The 24,624-nt window shown below is 44.8% G+C and overlaps 1 protein-coding gene across 1 annotated transcript in view; it reads right to left on the reverse strand.

Moving 5' to 3' along the window:
- LOC122925870 overlaps positions 1 to 22,881 on the reverse strand; it is a 156,049-nt gene extending 133,168 nt beyond the window's left edge. Inside the window, exon 1 of the mRNA XM_044277219.1 lies at positions 22,788 to 22,881. Coding sequence (XP_044133154.1) covers positions 22,788 to 22,838 — 51 coding nt within the window. The 5' untranslated portion in view covers positions 22,839 to 22,881. The remainder of the gene's footprint in view (positions 1 to 22,787) is intronic.
- Between the last annotated feature and the right edge of the window lie 1,743 nt (positions 22,882 to 24,624).

Below are 24,624 nucleotides of genomic sequence, written 5' to 3' on the forward strand. Positions count from 1 at the left end.
TTCTGGGAAATGCAGGGTTGATTTGAATTTTTAGATAGATATATTTTTTAAAATGTTGACCTTTGCAGGCCTGAAAGTGCAGTTTTTAGCTCTCAGATGCCATGTCACATTTGACCACCGCATTTGAGGAGTTAAACTTCTGCGATTGCATTATTGACGATTACAGACATTAGCCCCGAGTATCTGCTGTTTTAAACAGAAGAAGCCTGAAGATTATGGCATCCTTTGCTCTTGCAAGCGGGCGTCATATTTAAACAGGCGACTTCCACCGAATATGTAAGTCAGCAGTCGTCTAAGGGTTAAACACACACAACGTTATCTGGGGGGAAAAAACAGTGGCTTGTTGGGACCAAACACCTAAAAACGATGCCTTAATGGGGGCAGATCCTTGCTCCTGTTTAGCTGTGTAGAAGTAACAGTAGCATAAATAATACCACTAGCAGTAACGGAACAGCAGGGAATAAGGCAGCAAATAGTTGTGTGCAACGTAGTGTTGGGGTAGTAGACATAGCAGTGGTGGCTGTGTAGGGTTAATGGTATTAGCATGAGGTTTAATGGAAGTGGCAGTAGGGGGATTAGCATCAGGGAGTACCAGCTGTGGCGGTGGCAACAGTTGCAGTAGACATACAGTATGTGACATGATGGTAGGCAGGCAGACAGTGGCAGTGGTGTGATGGGGCCAGAGATCAATAGCCACCTTCAGCGGGGGCAGATCTATTCATGGGTCTCAGCCGGGGGGGAGAGGAGGGTCGGAGGGGAGTTGTCATGCCTATTTATTTAGATAAAAATGATGTTTTGTACACTGGTGGAGAACAATTTTGTTCCATCTGAGTGTGATGATGCCACAATCCGTCTTGAAAACTCTCTCTGAGATAACTCTGAAGACTGGCCAAGACAGTATAATGAGAGCAGAGTGGGCCAGTTCCGGACCACTTTTCCAATCTGCCTACCCAGAAGTCCATAGGGTGCAGAAGTCCATGCTGATTTGTGTCAGCCTGGCACGGCACATGGAGAACATGCTCCATCATGTGGCTGATACTGAACTGGCTGCTGCTGCGGTTTCTGTTGCTTGTGGTAACAGAGATTGTGAAAAGTAGGTGACTCAGCAGGGTGTGGAGAGGGGCCTCCTGGTCAGACACACAGGCAGCAGGCATTAGCTTGACAAAAGTTGCAGCAAGCTGTGTAGAAAATGTATCTTGGTAATAAAGCAATTCCACCAGTTTGCTTTGATAGTGAGGGTCTAAAAGCATGGCTATCCAGTAATCATCAGATTGCTTCATGAAAATGATATATGCCTGTCAGTACTTAAAGGGAATCTGTCACCGGGATTTTGGGTATAAAGTTGAGGACATGGGTTGCTAGATCGCCGCTAACACATCCGCAATACCCAGTCCCCATAGCTCTGTGTGCCCCTGACAAAGCTTGAGGCGAAACCCGGGTCGGGCGTGCAAAAGGCTGTTGCTTTTTACCTTTGAATTGCTCATACTTTTATGGAATTTTATTACCATCGGGAAGGAGGACCTTTATGTACTCGCTTCTATAGCGCTTGTTTGAAGTCCCTGCATACTACTGTGCGCCTGTTAGTATAATATCAGGTGTGCTTACAACCGACAGTAGCAGTACTTCACTATCAGTGTGATTTTGGTATTCCATAGGAGTCAGTGGAGGAGGAAAAATTCCTGTGGAGACTAATATTTTACCCATACGTGCAGAAGTGGATACTTTAATTTGGAGTGGTTACCTTGAAATTCGCACGGTCCACTAAAACGCATTGAACTGAGTGTGAATTGTACTCACATCACCTTCGGACCTGCTGTGGTTATTTATCCAGGCAACGTATCAGAAGATTTTGTTTTTTGTTTTTTGTTTTTACCATGATCGGCTGTGTGGCTACACTACTCAGGCAGATCAGCTCTAACACAGCATGGCAAGGCTTCACTTTACAAGTATCATAGGAGGAAGGGGGATTGGGAGCAACGCTCTGCATCTGTTGGGGAAGGGAGGTTGTCCATGGAGGAGGACATGGAGGTGGTGGATAAACAACTGGTGTGGAAAGCAGACCAACACAAACACGGGTGTCAATAGGACCTGGACTTGTTGCTGTGGTACTGCATGCAAAAACATGTACTATCCTTGCCCATAGCATCTGCTCCAGGTGCCCATAGTGGGGTCTACCTTGCCGCACAGCGAGAATTGCAAGGAGAGTCCCACGTTCACTGCCATGTGAGAGTACAAAACAGGGATGGCTTTGTTGGAGAAAAAATGGCAGCTAGGTATCTTCTAGTGAGGATGAGCAGATACCATCAGTTCCCTAAAGGCAGCAGAATCCAATAAGTGGTATGGTAGCGACTAAAATGCTAGAAACTTGGCCAGGCGATATTAAAGCTTATGCACCAGTGGATTGCTGGGTGCGTAGCATTGTTTCCTGACCACACATTCCGTTATCAGTGGCCGAGTGGGGAAGAATAAGGAGTCGTCTGAGCGGGAGAAGCAGTAACTGATGATGACAATGACAGGGACGCTGTACTGCACATAGATGGAGTCTAGCTGCTGCAAATGAGACAGAGAGAAGGACGACACTCGATGCACTAGCTGGTGGCCAATTCTATTTTCCACAGGAACTGGTGATGCTGCTTCATGTGGTTCAATATAGCCATGGTGCCTATGTTTATATTTGTACACCCAAAGCTTATTTTAATTCTGCAGATCTTGCACACAGCAATGCTTTTGTCTTCAAGCAGTGTGGAAGACTGCCAGATGGGAGATACACAGAGCTAGCTGCAGCCAAGCTTGGCTCAGGTCTGGCATGTTTTGAACCTGCGCCCACATTATCAGCAGCATCACCACTTCCCAAGCTAAATATAATAGAGGCAGATCTGGCCCTGGTAGTTTTTTTTGGATGTTCTGGCCATACAGTATGTTGCCTCTGCTCTTTATTGCTGCCGCTGCTGCTACCACCCTCCTGCTGCCACTACTACCACCAACACAGTTTTGCATGGGATACCCCCACTCCCACCCCCTCAAGCAGTACAAATGATGAGAAGTCATCAACAGGAAGGCTATCTTGAGTATCTTCCATAGCATGTGGTGGGATTTTGTTGCCTATTATTAGAAAAAAAGAAGGCACCCTAATAAGAGGGGGCAGTGAAGACAGAGAGGTTGCAACTGAAGGGCTTCTCTAGGGTTGTAGGAAGAATGCTGTGACCCATGGGTCCAAGGAACAATGTTAGACTCAGGTGACATCCACATCATCCTGCTGTGACTGAGAAGAGAACTGAGCCATCTGGTCCACAATCTCATTGTTGTGCTGACACCCCATGCCCACCACCGCCTATTCTCTTACTGGGGGCACAGGCGCTGTGCTTCTCACAGTCTCGTGATTGGCCATCCCGTAGTACTGGTTCTGGCCCAGATTTACTCTGCAGGCCATGGCCTGTGCATTTACTTCAGGGCCTCTAGGTCTGCTCTACAGGGCATGCACACACTCACTCTTGGCCTCTTAAGGGCCAACACGTGCATCCATATATTTCCCCTGCTAATGGCTGGGCATCCCTATGTATTTAGAGTGCCTTCCTCAGTGGTGGGGGAAGTACCTGAGCTTTTAGGTTTCTAGTCTCTAGTTACCAGTGAAGGTGTGACTCTCTGTCTGACTAACTGTATACCTTACAACTGACTTTGGTTTTGTTTGTACGCTGCCAGTCTTGACCTTGGCAGGTTATCAGACTAGGTATATTGCCTGACCCATCAGTGCTTCGCACTGGTGTCTCTGATCCCCGTGGGTCAGCCGCCAACTACTATACATGGATACTATCTCAAGAGGTGGAGACCTGGTGGCTCCGTTACAGAGATGACCGTATCCCTGTATATGGATTAAAAGGTGAAAACCAGGGGACTGCCAACTGGTTAGTTGGTACAGTGGCTCCACCCACTGCCAGTAACACTTATCCGTCCTCAATAATAATGTGGTGGCAATCGAAAGCCAGGGAGAACTGTGTCCTATTACTATGGGCCAAACTGCTGGTGCTGCTACTGCTGTTTGCACTAGTATCCACATTCTGACTCTTTGATGACAAGACATGGGTCTTTTGTTTTGTAACTGTATATCGTGGAGGCTTAATGCAAGCCGATCCTTGGCATACAGTTATGGCATGGGGGCTTAGTGAGTTATCTTATAAAAGGCAAATAAATAAAATTAGAAAAGTTAGATTGTGTACTCCTTATTTGAATGTCTATGTCATGGAGCCATGAACCAGACGTACAACAAGAGATAAGTGGAAATAAGAAGGCTTTATTGAAAATCAAGCTGTAAGCAAGAGTCCAAACGGATGGCTAAACCGAAGCAGGGTCTTGCGTAGCCAGAGGTCAGGAACCGTGACAGGTAGTCAGACGAAGCCTGGATCAGGAACCAGCAGGGTAGTCAGACGAAGCCAGGATCAGGAACCAGCGGGGTAGTCAGACGAAGCCAGGATCAGGAACCAGCGGGGTAGTCAGACGAGGCCAGGATCAGGAACCAGAAGCAGCAGCAGTCTTAGAAGCATGTGAACACAGGAGGACCAAGCAAGGAACTGAAGCCACAGACCTCCTATATATATGAGCTAGGCATCCAGCTCCTCCCAGTGGGAAGGAGAAGCCGCAGGGTGGGAGGCTACAAGAAACCCAGAAACCAAGATGGCCGCCAGCACATGTCAAACGAAGGAGAACGGCAAGAAGGTAAGACCATGACAGTACCTCCCCCTCAAGGGCCCCTCCTCCGTGGAGTAAGGAACGGTTTCTGAGGGAAGCGTGCGTGGAAGGCTCGGAGCAAAGCAGGAGCATGGACATCTGCGGGGGGAACCCAGGAACGCTCCTCTGGACCATAACCACGCCAATGGACCAAAAACTGCAACCGACCGCGGACCAGGCGTGAGTCCAGGATATTGCTCACCTCATACTCCTCACGATTGCCCACTTGGACCGGACGAGGCCGAGGAACCGAGGAAGTGAAACGATTACACACCAATGGCTTCAACAGGGAGACATGAAACACGTTGGAGATCCGCATGCCAGGAGGAAGCGCAAGGGCATAGGCTACCGGGTTTACCCTGCGAAGCACTCGGAAGGGACCAACAAAGCGAGGCGCCAGCTTGGGAGTGGGCACTCGAAGGTTGAGGTTGCGGGTGGACAACCATACACGGTCTCCGACCTGGTAGGAAGGAGCGGGCGCTCGTCTGCGATCAGCCTGGAGTCTCTGGCGCTGCGCAGAGACCTCAAGGGACCTCTGGATCTGTACCCAAGAAGCACGTAGGATGGAAAGGTGATCCTCCACAGCCGGAATATCCTGGGGAGAGAATACCTCCGGTAACACGGCAGGTTGGAACCCATAATTGGCCATGAAGGGAGACGTCCCAGAGGAAGAGTTCACCGCCGTGTTCCTGGCAAACTCAGCCCAAGGCAGGAGGTCAACCCAATTGTCTTGGTGATCGGAGACATAGCAACGAAGGAATTGCTCCAAGGCCTGATTGGATCGTTCTGCGGCCCCATTGGACTGAGGGTGGTAGGCCGAGGAGAAAGAGAGATGAATCCCCAACTGGGAACAAAAGGCGCGCCAGAACCTGGACACAAACTGACTCCCCCGATCCGACACAATCTCCTTGGGCAAACCGTGCAACCGGAAGACCTCCCTGGTGAAAATCGTGGCCAACTCTTGTGCAGAGGGTAACTTCTTGAGAGGAACACAGTGGCACATTTTGGAAAACCGATCCACAATCATGAGAATGACCGTATGGCCTCGGGATGCAGGGAGGTCCACAATGAAATCCATCCCCAGGTGTGACCATGGGCGCTCCCCAGTGGCTATGGGTTGCAAAAGGCCCAACGGAAGGTGCCGAGGGGACTTACTCTGGGCACAAACGGAGCATGCCGCTACATATGCGGCGATGTCGGAACGTAGAGAAGGCCACCAGAACAGACGTGAAACAGCCCAGGACAGCTGATTCTTTCCAGGATGCCCCGCGGCCTTGGAGTTATGGTAGGTTCGCAACAACCGAGTGTGCAACTCCTCAGGCACAAAACATCTGCCGTTGGGTCTCCCAGAGGGAGCACCAGATTGAGCCGCCAAAATCTGCTCACCCAGGGGAGAGGTAAGGCTGGTGCGAATGGCGGCCAGGATCTGATTCGGAGGTATGACCGAAGTCGGAATCGACTCCTCCCCGGACAGCTCGGAGTACTGCCGTGATAAGGCATCCGCTCTGATGTTCTTGGAACCGGGTAGGTAGGAGACCACGTAATTAAAACGTGACAAGAACAGAGCCCATCTGGCCTGACGTGGTGTCAATCTCTTGGCCTCAGAAAGGTAGGTCAGATTCTTGTGGTCCGTCAGGATGAGAACCGGAACCACCGAACCCTCGAGCAAGTGCCTCCATTCTTTAAGGGCCTGCACGATGGCCAATAACTCCCTGTCACCAATCTGATAGTTGCACTCCGCGGAAGACAGTTTCCGGGAGTAAAACCCACAAGGAAGCAGAAGACCCTCTGGTGTTCTACGCTGAGACAGAAGGGCGCCTACTCCCGTCTCAGACGCGTCCACCTCGAGGACAAAGGGCAACCCAGGGTTGGGATGCGACAGAATCGGAGCCGACACAAAGGCGGACTTTAGAGCCTCAAAAGCTCGGATGGCCTCGAGCGGCCAGACCTGGAAATTACTGCCCTTCCTGGTCAGATCCGTGAGAGGCTTGGCTAGCATAGAAAAGTCCCTGATGAACTTCCGATAATAATTGGCGAAGCCCAAAAAGCGCTGCAGGGCACGGAGACCACTGGGCTGGGGCCACTGTAAGACAGCCGAAACCTTCTCAGGATCCATGGAGAACCCCTCAGCGGAAATGATGTAACCTAAGAAGGTTACCTGGGATCGGTGAAATTCGCATTTCTCAAGCTTACCGAACAGCCTGTTCTCTCGTAACCGTTGCAACACTCGTCTGACATCCATAATGTGGGCCTCCATGGATTCAGAATATACCAAGATGTCATCCAAATAGACCACCACACACTGCTGCAACAGGTCACGGAAAACATCGTTGATGAATTCCTGGAAGACTGCGGGCGCATTGCACAACCCAAAGGGCATAACCAAGGATTCATAATGACCGGTCCTGGTGTTAAACGCGGTCTTCCACTCATCGCCCGCCTTGATCCTTACCAGGTTATATGCCGCCCTCAGGTCGAGTTTGGTAAAGACCGTGGCCCCTTTGAGGCGATCGAACAGCTCGGAAATCAAGGGTATCGGGTAAGCATTCTTGATCGTGATGCGATTGAGACCCCTGTAATCGATGCAAGGCCTCAACTCACCGCCCTTCTTTTTCACAAAGAAAAATCCAGCCCCTGCCGGGGACGAGGATTTGCGAATGTGTCCGCGTGAAAGCGCCTCCCTCACGTACTCCTCCATGGCCTCATTCTCCGCTACCGACAGTGGATAGACTTTGCCATGAGGAGGAACGGCACCAGATTGTAACTCTATGGCACAATCGTATGGGCGGTGCGGAGGTAGGGCAACCGCGCGCACCTTATCGAATACATCCCGGTACTCTTCGTATTCAGGAGGCAACAGAGAGTCCGAGGAAGTACACAGCAACTTGACAGGCCCATGGATGCAACTAGCCCCACACTGCGGTGACCACGAGAGGATCTCGGCCGATCTCCAATCGAAAGTCGGATTATGCTTCTGGAGCCAGGGGTACCCCAAGACCACCGAGTAGTGTGGAGACGAAATAACCTGGAGACAGACCGACTCTCTGTGAACGGCACCAATGGCTATCCCCACTGGAAGGGTCTCATGAGTCACGTGTGGCGGCAGAAGGGGTCTGCCGTCTATCGCCTCAAGAGCCAGTGGGGAACCTCGAGGCTGCAGAGGAATGGAATTGGCGGCAGCGAACACACTATCAATGAACAAATCACCAGCACCAGAGTCCACCAACGCCTGGGTCGTCACCGAGCCCCCGACCCAGGAGAGGACAACAGTGATCAGTGGTTTGTCAACACGGGAAACCGGGGACGAGGAGACTCCACCCAAGATCTGCCCCCGACAGGATCTCAGGTGCGAGCGTTTCCCGGGCGGTTCGGACATGCCAACCGAAAATGCCCACCGAGACCACAGTACATGCATTGGCCCTCGCGTCTCCGGAGTACCCTCTCCCCCTCGGACAGGCGAGCAAACCCCAGCTGCATGGGTAGACCCCCAGACAAGTCATCCCCAGGAGGCGTGGGAGGAGAGGGAGGCACGGGTGGGACAGCAAACGTAGGCGCCAATCTGTTAGAAGACCTCCGCAGGCTCTCCTTAAAGGAAGGTCTCTCCCTGAGTCTGGTGTCAATCAAAATCAGGAAAGAAATAAGAGACTCGAGCTCCACTGGTAGGTCCTTAGCTGCAACCTCATCCATCAAGGCATCCGAGAGACCATGAGAGAAAGCAGCGACCAGAGCCTTATTATTCCAGCCCACCTCTGCTGCCAGGGTACGAAACTCAATGGCGTATTCAGCTACGGATCGTGAACCCTGTCTGATGGACATAAGGAGCTTCGCAGCAGAGGCAGCACGAGCCGGCACATCGAATACCTTCCGAAGAGAAGCAACAAAAAAAAAAAAAACTCGGCAACCACCGGATTGTTGTTCTCCCATAAAGGGCTGGCCCAGGCCAAGGCCTTGTCCGAGAGCAGCGAGATCAAGAAGCCCACCTTTGATCTCTCAGTAGGAAAGGCATGTGGCAGCAACTCGAAATAAATGCCCACCTGGTTAAGGAAACCTCGGCACTGAGTTGGCTCTCCCCCAAAGCGCTGTGGAAGGGGGGCAGAACCGGTCATACCCCGAGACACCGCAGGCGCAGCAACAGGTGTCAGGGTAGACTCTGGCGCAACAACCGGAGCGGCAGTAGGAGCGGGCCCAGGAGCGACAACCGACCCATCGGCAACGGAAGCGAAATGAGCCGTGCGTTCAAGCAGGGTTTGCAACACCACAGCGAACCGACCCAACAGGTGATCCTGCTGATCAAGTCTGGCAACCAGCGTAGGTAGCGAGGATGGCCCTGTACCGTCAGAATTCATGGCTTGGTCCTAATGTCATGGAACCATGAACCAGACGTACAACAAGAGATAAGTGGAAATAAGAAGGCTTTATTGAAAATCAAGCTGTAAGCAAGAGTCCAAACGGATGGCTAAACCGAAGCAGGGTCTTGCGTAGCCAGAGGTCAGGAACCAGAGGGGTAGTCAGACGAAGCCTGGATCAGGAACCAGCAGAGTAGTCAGACGAAGCCAGGATCAGGAACCAGCGGGGTAGTCAGACGAAGCCAGGATCAGGAACCAGCGGGGTAGTCAGACGAGGCCAGGATCAGGAACCAGAAGCAGCAGCAGTCTTAGAAGCATGTGAACACAGGAGGACCAAGCAAGGAACTGAAGCCACAGACCTCTTATATATATGAGCTAGGCATCCAGCTCCTCCCAGTGGGAAGGAGAAGCCGCAGGGTGGGAGGCTACAAGAAACCCAGAAACCAAGATGGCCGCCAGCACATGTCAAACGAAGGAGAACGGCAAGAAGGTAAGACCATGACAGTCTATAACATTCAGAAAATCTAAATATGGCTCTGTTCACATTTGCACTGGAGACTCAGTTCAAAGAATCCATTGCAAATTTCATTAGAGCTTATAATGCCATACTACCTGTCAAAACAACTAAACCTCAACGGGCCCAATTTGAAATGTATTTTATGCACTTATATAGCGCTGCTATATTCTGCAGCGCTTTACAGACATTAGCATGAAGCTGTCTTCAATGGGACTCACAATCTAAGTCCCCTATCAGTATGTCTTTGGATTGTGGGAGGAAACCCACGCAAACACGGGGAGAACATACAAACTCCATACAGATGTTGTCCTTTTGAGTACTGCAAGGCACCAGTGATAACCACTGAGCCACCATGCTGCCCATCAACAGGGTCCAACAGTCACCAGTGGTATTGATAATATGATGGGTACAACATAGTGTCGTGGTTTTATCATATTAGGTGTAAGCGTAGCCTACTTTGCATTTCTTAGTAAGAAATTGAAAACATACAAAGTAGAGTTATTTAAAAATGACAATCATAGAGAAACAGTAGGATAGATACTAGGGAACAGTAAAGAGATTGCAGTCATAACCTAGCCCCTATGTCAGGTTATAGGAAACAATATTTCTATAGCCAATTACTGCATAAAACCTAGACATATAGGGGGTCATTTATTAAGACCAGCGTTTTAAACACTGGTCTTAATAACCCCTATAGTTGGCGGTGGATCCGCCGAAGTTATGAAGAGGCGCCTCTACAGAACTTCTGCATATCGAGCGCCAGTCGTAGAAAGATACGTAGAAAATGATGAATGAGACGGGCCTACCTGCCTGTCCCCTTGCCCGACTTTTTTAGACCTGGCGTGAGCAGGGAAAAGTCGTAGACTGTGGAGCAAATAACCTTTGATAGTCAATGACCCCCATAATGCTAGTTGCCATCACCGCATTTACATTTCAGGAGCCTGTAACCAGTAAGATTTTTATTTTATTTTCAGTACAACTTAGCATTCTCCTATCAGTTTTTAAACATAGAGCCACACAGTACATCAAACTGAATGAATTATAATCTGACCCTGACTCTAAAGACCATGCGTCCAATTCAGTAGAGTAACCTTTACTGTGAATGGGATGCAGAGCCCCGCCAATCAGAAAGTGGCACATCCAGAGAAATACATTGATGTAATGGAAAGAACCCTTTAATACACACAAAATGTAATGTTCGATGTTATGTGGCCGTGTAAAAAAATTGTAACTTGAAGTTACCTTGGCAGGATGACTGTGAGTTTTTTTTTATTAAATTCAGACATTGGTGCAACAATCACCACAGTTTAGGACATCTGAGAACACAAAATTCTACCCCTATTCCTCTGACTGAAACTGAATTTGATGAACAAATATTGTTTTTTTGCCTTAACCTCAAACTAGAGTTTGGTTTTAGGATACTGCTAAAGGTGTTCCTAGTTTTATGTAATAAGGTTTAGAGGAATTGTCCCACCATGAAATATGATATTGATTGTACAGATCATAAAAAAATAACAATGACATTTCTGTTCAATTACTGAGCTGAGTGCTGGAGGACATGCATGGTCCAACTAGAAGATACCATGCACTCAATTGAAGATTGCGTCAATAGGTTTGCTTTATGTTATACTCACAATCAAGTGAGGTCCATAATAATACCGTACATATGATAACAGTATGTAGCTACTCATGGGAACATTTAGGAGACAACCTTCCTCAGCAACATGAGTCTGTGGCTATAGTGAAGCAGTCATGTAAATACTGGACCTTATCTGGACTGTGTGTAAAATGTAGCAAAGTATTGATGCATGCTTCCATTGCGTGCCATCCTATCTATTTTGATTGTTTGGTCTTACAAGCCCCTGCACCTGCCACCACCTAAAACTCGGAGTGCAGGTAACATTGTGTACAATAGGACATACATGGTCAGGCATTCTCCAGGCCAGGTCTCTGCATATTGACCCTCTGGTCTCTACACAGCAATCAATACAAGTACAAACCGGATTCCAAAAAAGTTGGGACACTAAACAAATTGTGAATAAAAACTGAATGTAATGATGTGGAGATGGCAAATGTCAATATTTTATTTGTAATAGAACGTAGATGACAGATCAAACGTTTAATCCAAGTAAATGTATCATTTTAAAGTAAAAATACGTTGATTCAAATTTTCACGGTGTCAACAAATCCCCAAAAAGTTGGGACAAGTAGCAATAAGAGGCTGGAAAAAGTAAATTTGAGCATAACGAAGAGCTGGAAGACCAATTAACACTAATTAGGTCAATTGGCAACATGATTGGTTATAAAAAGAGCTTCTCAGAGTGGCAGTGTCTCTCAGAAGCCAAGATGGGTAGAGGATCACCAATTCCCACAATGTTGAGCAGTGGAGCAATATCAGAAAGGTGTTACCCAGCGAAAAATTGCAAAGACTTTGCATCTATCATCATCAACTGTGCATAACATCATCCGAAGATTCAGAGAATCTGGAACAATCTCTGTGCGTAAGGGTCAAGGCCGTAAAACCATACTGGATGCCCGTGATCTCTGGGCCCTTAAACGACACTGCACCACAAACAGGAATGCTACTGTAAAGGAAATCACAGAATGGGCTCAGGAATACTTCCAGAAACCACTGTCAGTGAACACAATCCACCGTGCCATCCGCCGTTGCCAGCTGAAACTCTACAGTGCAAAGAAGAAGCCATTTCTAAGCAAGATCCACAAGCTCAGGCGTTTTTTCACTGGGCCAGGGATCATTTAAAATGGAGTGTGGCAAAATGGAAGACTGTTCTGTGGTCAGACGAGTCATGATTCGAAGTTCTTTTTGGAAATCTGGTACGCCATGCCATCCGGACCAAAGAGGACAAGGACAACCCAAGTTGTTATCAACGCTCAGTTCAGAAGCCTGCATCTCTGATGGTATGGGGTTGCATGAGTGCGTGTGGCATGGGCAGCTTGCATGTCTGGAAAGGCACCATCAATGCAGAAAAATATATTCAGGTTCTAGAACAACATATGCTCCCATCTAGACGTCATCTCTTTCGGGGAAGACCCTGCATTTTTCAACAAGATAATGCCAGACCACATTCTGCATCAATCACAACATCATGGCTGCGTAGGAGAAGGATCCGGGTACTGAAATGGCCAGTCTGCAGTCCAGATCTTTCACCTATAGAGAACATTTGGTGCATCATAAAGAGGAAGGTGCAACAAAGAAGGCCCAAGACGATTGAACAGTTAGAGGCCTGTATTAGACAAGAATGGGAGAGCATTCCTATTTCTAAACTTGAGAAACTGGTCTCCTCGGTCCCCAGACGTCTGTTGAGTGTTGTAAGAAGAAGGGGAGATGCCACACAGTGGTGAAAATGGCCTTGTCCCAACTTTTTGGGGATTTGTTTACACCATGAAATTCTGATTCAACATATTTTTCCCTTAAAATGTCTCAGTTTAAACTTTTGTTCCGTGATTTATGTTCTATTCTGAATAAAATATTAGAAGTTGGCACCTCCACATCATTGCATTCAGTTTTTATTCACGATTTGTATAGTGTCCCAACTTTTTTGGAATCCAGTTTGTAGCTTTCTGCCCTACTGGTCAGGGAAGGAGCAGAGCCTCTGCAACAACACACAAGTATCTGTGAAGACTTCTTCTGTAGGGGAATTAAGAAGAGATTGTCAGCTGCCAGGACAATCCAGAACCTGCCCCCAGAAGCACATATTAGGAGCAAAACAAAGGGGACACTTAAAATCAAACAATGATGAAACTTGAACTGATGTCTGGAGGCCCTTGGTTGAATATTATAATTTTTCTCTCCTTTACAATACAAATGTTTTTTTTAAGTCTATTTTAATTTTATTTTCTATAACGCAAGTTACAACATATAAAAGGAAACCATAGGCGTGTCTCAATCAGAAAAGAAAAAGGAAAACAAAATGATGAAACCTTTTCATACTTAGCAGAAGATTTGGATGTAAGGGAGCTAAGTTCCTCCAACCTAGCTACTTGGCCCAGTTTGTGCAGCCAATGGGAGATCGGAGGGGCAATCTGCTGTTTCCAATATAAAGGAACATGCAACAATATCTTAGATATTGTCCACTGAATCCCTCCTAGCTGTGGAGTGGACTTGGGTTCTAAGCTTTTTTTTTGTCCTTACCTCAATAAGCTCTATTGATTATTGGGGGTACATCTCTGAATACAAAGGAAAATGTGCTGCTGATAATTAGGCATCTTTCATCCTGATAAGAGATGCCCATCAGCCGACACCTGAGTGTTTGCTTGTTTATCAGTTGATAAGTTGCTTGAATATATGGACCAATTAGTGTGAACGAGTGTTCCTATGGACGTTTGTTTCTGATAAATGGCTCGAAAATTGTGCAGTATAATAGGGCCTTAGGCTGAGATTACACCTCAGTTCTTTGGTCAGTTATCTCCATCAGTTATTGTGAGACAAAACCGGGTGTGGGTAAAAAAAAACAGAAACGGTGCAGATCTTTACATTACAACTGATCTGTGAATACGCTTCACTACTGGTTTCAGCTTACTAGTTACTGATGGAAATAACTGACCAAATAATTCAAGTGTGAACTTGACCTTAAAAGGGTTGTGACACTAATGTAAATGTATCCTGCCCAACAGATATCACTGTTATATCACTTACCAAATACCACCATTTATCAAAACTGGAAAATAGAAGGTTGTTCGGCTATGACTAAGGGTGGTTGTCCACCAGAAATGTGTAAGTGAAATTGATTTTACATTTTTCTATATGTTTCAAGACTAAATAAGATATAATGGATTTTATCTGAGTGCTAAAGAAATTTCCATTTTTTATATATCAACTGGGTGCCGGCCCTGTGTTCAAGCGCCAACATAGTGGATGGAGGTGAGCTGATTCAATTTGTATCATCTGTATTTATCAAAATTGTCTTATTCCAAAGATATTAGCCTATCATTGTACATTGTACCTTGTGGCAAATCTGTTTTGATATTCAGTTAGATCTTGCACTGAAGCCTTGCAATGTAGGACACACAAGCATGATTGGTAAGGACAAGGGGCATGATAGGACCGCCTCCTTTACTTCAAAGCCCAGAATGGGAAGGAGTATAAATGTATAAAACACAAGTTTTACTAAATTATTTTCCATAAAACTATACATCGATCTGCTCAGCTCCTCCAGCTCTATAACATTGTGTCTGCAGCTTAAACACAGTTTTCAATGTGACAGGTTCCCCTTAAAGTGAAAAGTAGTTTTGGGCAGACCCCTTTTCTTAAAGGGATAGTTCCATCAGAAAAGCACTTATCAATTAGGTGATACGTGCCTTATCATAGGGGTATGACCACCAGGACCCCAACTGACCTTGAGAAGGGGTCTTATTAATGCAGAGGTGTTCAAGCATGTGCAGTTGGCAATCTCTGTCAGTCCAATAAAGAAGAATGGAGCACCAGTGCACATGCTCCTTTGAAAGGACACAGGACCTCATTCTTGTAATTGCTGGGGGACCCGGTGGATAGGTGATAAATTTAAATAATAGAACAGCTACTTTTATCATTTCCAAGTGGCACATGTATATTGTGGCTTGTTTAGTATTGAAGCTTTCTCTTGTACTGCCAGTTGGACATCATAGGGGCAGATGTTGAACACCTGCATTAAGGGCTCATGCACATTTCTACATTGTTCTACAGTGTGCTATCCATTTTTTTGACAGATAGCACACTGACCCATTTCGATGGGGCTGTGCTGACATACTTATTTTATTTTTTTGCAGATCTGTGTGCCTGATCCACAAAACTCAGATAAGTTCCTATTCTTCTCTGTATCTGTACATTATAACAGTCCTTTATATTGATAGGAGTGAGAAAAATACAAAATACAGAATGCACATGCAAGCTATCCGTGTGATGGATTCAGTTTTTAAGGACGAGGCTATGTGCATGAGTCTTGAAAATGGTGATAAATTGAAAACCAAAGTATATTAGAAAGTTGTAGAACTTTTCATTATTCAATAAAAACAGCTATCTTTATGGATAACAGGAAAATTACATTAATATCATACTTTACAATTTTCAACTGATTAGTTTGCATTGCAAATTCCCCCACCACAGTCCTTTATGTGAATTCTAAATTAGTGCTACCATAAGAATATATGATATGTATCAGATATTGCTGGAAAAAAAGCACTTTTGAAAACTTTACAGCAACATTAGGCAGTGTTATATTATATTGCACTGTATATCACGTTCCTGGTACCTAGCTCAGTCACTGAACAATGAGATATTTTCTTCATGAAGCCATCTAGACTGAAAAATGTACAGAGACAGTGGGCCAGATTTATCATTAGCTCAATCAGAATAATGGAGTGAAAATTTTTGTGCAATCGCTAAAACTGCACAAAAATTTGCGACTTTTTTCTGCTCTGCAGTATGCTCGCCAGTTTTCTGAAAGTAGGCGTGTTTTCTTATGTAAATGAATCTCTAGACAGATTTACTATTGCGACTAATTAAAAAGTCGCAAAAAAGTCGCAAAAAAATGCGCAATTTCACTCCACTGAGGACCATGCTTATCTTATGAGACTTTTTAATAGAACATGTGACTTTTTCGTAAAGACGTGCGACTTTTGTAAAGCTGCTTACTGACGGATAAACTGCTACTGTCAAACCACATTTATTACAGTCTTAAAGGGCCGATCATAAATCTGACTTGGCTAAAACTGACTTTAGCCATATGTGAAAGTGGAGTGAGCTGTCAGAGTTAGGCTACTTTAACACTAGCGTTCGATCGGATCCGTTCTGAACGGATCCGATCATAATAATGCAGACGGAGGCTCCGTTCAGAACGGATCCGTCTGCATTATATTGGCATATAAAAGCTAAGTGTGAAAATAGCCTCAGACGGATCCGTCCAGACTTTCAATGTAAAGTCAATGGGGGACGGATCCGCTTGAAGATTGAGCCATATGGTGTCATCTTCAAGCGGATCCGTTCCCGTTGACTTACATTGTAAGTCTGGACGGATCCGCACGCCTCCGCACGGCCAGGCGGAGAGCTGAACGCTGCAAGCAGCGTTCAGCTGTCCGCCTGTCCGTGCGGAGGCGAGCGGAGCGGAGGCTGAACGCCGCCAGACTGATGCAGTCTGAGCGGATCCGCATCCATTCAGACTGCATCAGGGCTGGACGGAAGCGTTCTGCTCCGCTCGTGAGCTCCTTCAAACGGAGCTCACGAGCGGACAGCAGAACGCTAGTGTGAAAGTAGCCTAATGATAAATCCGACCCAGTGTGTTTTACAAAGGTTTTTGAATTTTCTTCCAATAAACAGTTTACACTATGGCAAGTCTGAGTCAACATGAATATTTGCGGAGTGCATGCTATTGTGTGTTGTCTTTGTAAAGTGTTTTACTTATTAATCATGAAAGATAGCATATCATTCTCAGATATTTGTTTAAGTTGTGGCATTGTTAAATGTTTCATATCACTGTATCTGCAACTTGCCCATGAATTGATTACATAATGGAAACTAAAATACATCTACCGGTAAATGTGAATGATATTTTCAGTATTCAACTGCAGCTACATCATAGCCCTACTGAAACATGAAAGAGAACCTCTCCTGAAACATGTTTCCTACATGCATTCCATACCGGAACAACTTTTCTCATAACTGTGCATTGTGCCGTTCCCAACTTTTAGGACGTTCAAAGAGGAACACTTATGGTTCATTGTGTGAAAGATTTTTTTTTTTTCCTGCATATCTATACACTAAATCCACCTTTTCACTTGAATACCGGAGTGCTGCCTTCATTTTTCATTTAGTTTTCTCTTACGAAATATCTAAATATTGAAATTTCTAAAATTCAAATTGCATCAAATAATGAAATAATATACAAGGAGGGCTCTAATATGGACATGGGAATCAGCCAAACACTTTCTGTATCAATATTGTAACTGAAATAATTAAAATCTATACCTTAGATCAAAATAAGGAACATTTATGGAGCAAAGAGGGACAGGGGGACTTGGGTCAAAAATAAGGACTGTCACTCCAAAAGAGGGACACACTTGGGAGGTCTGTTCTGTTATTCCTCCCAAATATTTATGAATAAATGGGAAATTGGCTATTTCCATTGCCACTGTCATATGGGTGTGTCCCTACAAAGTCTATGGCCGTTTTCAGACGAGGGAGTGTCACTCGCAGCGCAGCGCCCGCCCTGAACTTTCAGCACTGCTGGGGTCGCATAGTATTATATTGATTTATGATGCTACGTAACCCTTAGTGCTCTGGACTGTATTGTATAACACTGACAGCATTATGTCAGTGTTAGTCAAAACATTCCAGAACTGTAAGGGTAACATAGCAGCATAAATCAGTATAATGCTATACGACCCCGTCAGTGCTGGAAGGTCAAGATAGGTGCTATGCTGCGAGTCCGGAGCGTGTCACTCGCTCGTCTGAAAGCGGCCTATCGGTGCATTTACACTCACTGACTGAACAGACAATTATTAGGAAGGAACCGTTCCTTCCTGATAACTGCCTGCTCGTCAGTGGAGGATCACCTCCACTGTATGAGCACGAGTGATGGCTACTGAATACAGATTTACTGTTCCTGGGCAGAAAAATCAGTACAAGAAACAGTGATTTTGGTATCTCATAAATGATGATTTCACCAGATAAACGAGCATTTTGCTCATTTATCAGGTTATCTGCAGCACCATTGCACAGGCTGATTGTTGAGACCTAACATTTGTAGTAACATTGGTTCCCAATAATTGGCCTGACACTTGCCCGTGTAAATTCATATTAAGGCTGGTGTCACACATAGGCTATTTTTGTGTGTGTGTTTGTAAGGGGGGCGTTTCTGTTGCTTTGCAGTTTTAGTTTTTTTTGCTGATGTTTTCTGTCAAATTTTTAGGCAACAAATGCAAGTTCTAAATGTTGCATGGAAGTCTACAGGAAAGATTAAACGCAGGACAAACAGGCATTTTCTTCACCCTTAAGGTAAAATTTTTTTCAGGTCAATGACGTTTTATTTTTTTCAAATTGAAATATGCTCTGTGTCTGAGATTTTTCCTTAATTTCCTGGTGTTTCTCTCCCATAGACCTCTATAGTTTTTTTTGTTTGTTTTTGCAGCTTCAAAAATGCATGTGCAATGTGTGTTACTGTTTTTTAATGGCCTTTTTTAACTAATGCATTTTTTCCCACACAGCTCTACAGAGAACATCACAAGGGGGCACATACGTTTATATAAAGAAAATGCACAAAAGGCATGCATAAAAAGCCATTAAAAAGCACCAGGTGCTAAAATACACTTTATGAACAAAAATACCTTAAAAATACCCCCAAAACGCTACTTAAGTTATGTGTCTTTTAGGCTTTTTTTTTACCAAAAATGCTTGGGATAATGTAGTGTGTGAAGAAATCATTAGGGTCTGTTTACATGGCAGCTTTTGCAGACAGAATTTGGCGCAGATTCCATGCCAAAAAGCTGCCAGATGGTATGTTTGCCATGAAACACCATTCTCCGGTTAATGCTGCTGCCTCAAAAATGGGCATCCCTTTCTTGGCGTACCCTCAACCATAAACCGAGGCCTCCCATTGAAAAGAATGGGAGCGGATTACACTTTGCCGCCAGACTCCATGCCAAATTATGTTTGCAAAAGCCGCTATGTGATTAGCCCTTTACACAGTCAACTCTGATTGCACAAATCAAACACCAAATGGAAACACCCAGTGATCAACTTACAGTATTCTGAAATTTCTAGGAGAAATAACCAAGAAACAGAACAATGCAAAATGCCTAACAAAGTTCTAAGAAAGGATGCTCCAGAATTGTTATTTGATGAAAAATATATGGTAATTATTATATAGGAGCTGAGCTTGCACCATTAAAGTGTCATCTGTATCTACTTCTGTCTTCTCTATTGCAACTTAAAGTCAAGTGATTGCTAGGTGTCTCCTAGCATGGGAGCACTATGGGGGCCAGATCAGATCATGCCAATGGCTAACATCACTACTGGAGGCTCCTATTGATGCCCTAGTTACGGTGGAAACTACAAAAGAAAAAAAGATTATAAGGAGTTAAAGACCTCAGAAGTCTACAACCTGATGAGGGGAATGTCAAGTTTAAAAATATGCAAACATAAATTACAAATAAATAAAAAATTATAAAAAAAAAGACACTGCCCACCCCATCAACACAGCTGTCTGTAATCCTATAAGACTATATATATTATATATCAAAAGAACTAAGGAAATAGATAAACCATTCTAATACTTTATTTTATTTTAGATTTGTAAATTAATAATGAATTAAAAATGTTCCCCATGATTCTGCACTCAATGCCCCATAATGAGAAAGTGAAAACAAAATGTTCTAAATCTTATTTAATTTAATTTATTGAAAAGGAAAAATGTAAATATTGCATTGTCAGTCAGACCCTTTACTCGGTCTTCTTGGGTATGATGCCACAAAGTTTGCACACCTGGATTTGGGGATTTTCTTTCATTCTTCTATGCAGATCCTCTGAAGTTCTGCCAGGATAAATGGAGACTATTGGTGGACAGCCATTTTCAGGTCTCTCCATAGATTTTTAATTGGGTTCAAGTCAGGGTTGTAGCTGGGCCACTGAAGAAAATTCACAGAGTTGTCCATAAGCCACTCTTGTGTTGTCCTGGCTGTATGCGTACGGCTATTGTCTTGTGGGAAGGTGAACCTACAGCCTAGTCTGAGGTCCAGAGCACTCTGATCAGGTTTACATTAAGAATATCTCTGTACTTTGATCTATTTATCTCTCCATCTACCCTGACTAGTCTTCCTGTCTCAGCCACTGAAAAACACCCATACAGCATGATGTTGCCACTACCAGGCTTCACTGTAGGGATGGTATTCGGCAGATGATGAGCAGTGCCAATCTTGTTTCTCACTGTCTTAGGCTGAGTTCACACGGGCGAGATTTCCGCGCGGGTGCAATGCAGTAGGTGAACGCATTGCACCTGCACTGAATCCTGACCCATTCATTTCAATGGGGCTGTGCACATGAGCATTTTTTTTCATGCATCCCTTCTGCAATGCTTTAAAATCGCAGCATGTTCTATATTCTGCGTTTTTCACGCAGCCCTGGCTCCATAGAAGTGAATGGGGCTGCGTTAATAACGCATTGCATCTGCAAGCAAGTGCGGATGCAATGCGTTTTTCACTGATGGTTGCTAGGAGATGTTGTTTGTAAACCTTCAGTTTTTTATCACGCGCGTGAAAAACGCATCAAAACGCATTGCATCCGCGCGGAAAAAACTGAACAACTAAACGCAATTGCAGCCAAAACTGACTGAACTTGCTTGCAAAATGGTGCGAGTTTAACTGAACGCACCCTGAACGCATCCGGACCAAATCTGTCACGCTCGTGTGAACTCAGCCTAAGGCCTCTTTCACACTACAGTATGTTGAATTCAGTGTTTTGCGTTCCGTTTTTCGCGGATCCGTTGTTCCGTTTTTTGCTTCCGTTGTGGTTCCGTTTCCGTTCCGTTGTTCCGTTCCGTTTTTCCGTATGGCAAATACAGTATACAGTAATTTCATATTAAAAATTGGGCTGGGCATAACATTTTCAATAGATGCTTCCGCAAAAAACGGAACGGATACGGAAGACATACGGATGCATTTCCGTATGTGTTCCGTTTTTTTTGCGGACCCATTGACTTGAATGGAGCCACGGACTGTGATTTGCGGCCAAATATAGGACATGTTCTATCTTTTCAACGGAACGGAAAAACGGAAATACGGAAACGGAATGCATACGGAACACATTCCGTTTTTTTGCGGAACCATTGAAATGAATGGTTCCGTATACGGACCGTATACAGAACGCAAAAAACGGACCGTATACGGAACGCAAAATACTGTAGTGTGAAAGAGGCCTTAGAGTCTTTTAGGTGCTTTTTTGCAATCTTCAGACAAGTTTTCATGTGTTTTTTTTTTTTTACTGAGGAGAGGTTTCTTTCTGGCCACTCTGCCATAAAGCTCAGATTGGTAGAGCTCTGCAGTGATGGTTGATCTTTTAGGAATTTATTCTATCTGCACACATGATCTTTGCAGCTCAGCCAGAGTGTCTATTCTTGGTTACCTCTCTTACCAAGGCCCTTCTTCCCTGATTACTAGTTTGGTGGAGCGGCCAGGTCAATGAACAGTTCTGGTTGTTCCAAACTTCTTTCATTTAAGAATTATGGATTTCAGTGTGGCAGACATTTTTTTGTATCCTTCTCAAAATCTGTGCCTCCATACAATCCTGTCTCTGAGCTCTACAGGCAGTTCTCTCCTTCTCATGGCTTGGTATTCGTTCTTACATGCATTTTCTGCTGTGAGACATCATATAGACAGGGGATGTCTTTCCAAATCATGCCCAATCAACCAAATAATCAATTTACCACGGGTGGACTTCAATCAAGGTGTAGAAACATCTCAAAGATGATCAAGAGAAATGGTGTCATAGAAAAGGGTCTGAATACTTATGCCCATGCAAAATTTTTGTTTTTTCTTTTTAATAAATTTGCAAACATTTCTAAAATTTTGTTATCACTTTCTTATTATAGGGCATCCACTGCAGATTGGTGGGGAAAACATAATTTTTTTTATTTTATTTTAGCACAAGGCTGCAACATAACAAAATTTGAAAAAAGTGAAAGGGTCTTAAGACTTACTGAATGCACTGTATTAATCTATTTCAAAATCTCGGAAGCGGTCTCATAAAGACAACCCTTTTCCATATGCTCTATTATTCTATAAAAGAAGGAAGCGCCACCATAGTCATAATTAAGCATTACACATGCCCATTCAAAACAGTTGGCTGTCTGTATAATGCAGGACCGGACAAAAGAGAATGTGCTTCCTTTATTGCTATCTGTCATAGTTAAAGTGTTGACGGACAAATAGCATTGTGGCAGTGGGATCAAAGTACCTGTACAGTAAAGCTAATACAGGATAAGGAAGCAAATGGTCACAGGTCAAATAAATTATTCTCAGATAATAATGTGTATTTCTCCAATGAAAATACAGGTTCATCTCAATAAATGAGAATATCATTGAAAAGTTAGTTTAATTTAGAAATTGAATTAAAAAAGTGAAACTTATATATTACATAGATTCATTACACACAGAGTGATCTGTTTCAAGTGTTTATTTCTTTTAATATTGATGATTATGGCTTACAGCCTTCTTACCTTCTGTGCGACATTTCCAGCCACCCGAGTGCAATACCCAGGATCCTTCATTCTCAGGATAATGCTATTGCGATATATATCTGTTTGACGTGTCAAAAATATCTACAAGCAGAAATTCCCTTCAATGCAGACGCAATGAAGTGCAGGTTGGTTACACTTACGCTTCTTCAATCACTTTAAATTCACTCCATACTTTACATTTCACACGGCATCTGTGTTTATCAACATTTGCCTTTTGTCCTGGTAAAATGAAAAAAAAAATTGAAACATTGAAGGGGTACATAATGATCCCCCCCCCAATGCCTGGGCCCCTCATATGGATTATATTTACCCCGCTCCCCTGTACCTGCGTCACTCCTGATCCCCACATGGCCGATGCTGCATCAATAGAATGCCCGTCAGGGACGAGCCTCCCTAGTGACGCTAGGGAGGCTTGTCACCATCGCAGCCTGCTATTGGCTGTGCCCAATGCCACCCCCCCTGTCTCCGGATGTTTTGATCCAAGCGATGGGAAGATGCAGCGGCGGATGTGAGGGAATCAGGAGCAATGCGGGTGCCGGGGAGCGGGTTAAGTGTAACCTATATGAGAAGCCCGGGCATTTGGGGGGGGTCATTATAGGGGTTAGATAAACCCTTTAACATAGTTTCATGCATTTGAAATTAAAGCAAAATGTCAGTTATTAAAGAGGTCTCCCAGAACTGACTTATTGATGACCTATCCTATCAATATGAGATTGGTGGGGTTTAAACTCCCAACACCCCCACCGGTCAGCTGTTTTCAGAAGCTTTGGCGCCAGAACTACACTGTGTAATGGCGGGGCCTGGTTACTGCAGTGACCTATCCTAAAGGTGGGTATTTAATATGTAACTCACAGAACACCCCTTTAACAATAAGAGATTAATGGGCAGAATTATGAAACTGTCTTTAACAACAAAGACAGTGTCATAAATCTACCTATATAGGTATATTGTTTTTTATTTTATTCAAGATAATTGAAGAGCGCCACTTTTATTAAAGGGGTTGTCTCATCATGGACAATGGGGGCATTTCGCTAGGATATGCCCCCATTGTCTTATAGGTGCGGGTTCCACGGCTGGGACCCACACCTATATCGAGAACAGAGTCCTGCAAGTGAAGGAGGGTGCACTGCGCATGCGCAGCCGCCCTCCATCCATTTTCTATGGGGCCCTGCGAAAATCGGCCCCATAGAAATGAATGGGAGCGGTGGCCGTGCATGTGCAGCCGCCCTCAATTCATTTTCTATGGGGCCCTGTGAAAATCGGCCCCATAGAAATGAATGGGAGCGGTGGCCGTGCATGCGTGGTACGCTCCCATTCACTTTTATGGGGAGCACCTATAAGACAATGGGGGCATATCCTAGCAATATGTCCCTTATTGTCCATGATGAGGCAACTTTAACTGTGATAGTTTTGCAACTACAGAACTACAGCAATCAGGATGTAAAATCTTATCAGTCTGTAATGCTGTTCTATGACAGCTTGGTAAGGGTGCCCATAGATGGTGCAGCGGAGCCTCTGTAACCGCATATGAATTACCACTAATTCCAATGATTTCACTGCAAGTACAGGTGAAGCACAAACAAACCATATTTTACCTGTACTTGTAATAAGCCACAGTATATGGCAGTAATACACATGTGGGTGCATTGCCTCAGCTGCAGCAGGTATGGTCACCCTTAGGCCTCTTTCACACGGGCGTCATGTTTTTTGCCCGGATAAGAGGCGGGTGCGTTGCGGGAAAATGCGCGATTTTTCCGCGCGAGTGCAAAACATTGTCATGCGTTTTGCACTCGCGTGAGAAAAATCACGCATGTTT

This window comes from Bufo gargarizans, chromosome 2 (genome assembly GCF_014858855.1).
Source record: "Bufo gargarizans isolate SCDJY-AF-19 chromosome 2, ASM1485885v1, whole genome shotgun sequence".
NCBI lineage: Eukaryota > Metazoa > Chordata > Amphibia > Anura > Bufonidae > Bufo > Bufo gargarizans.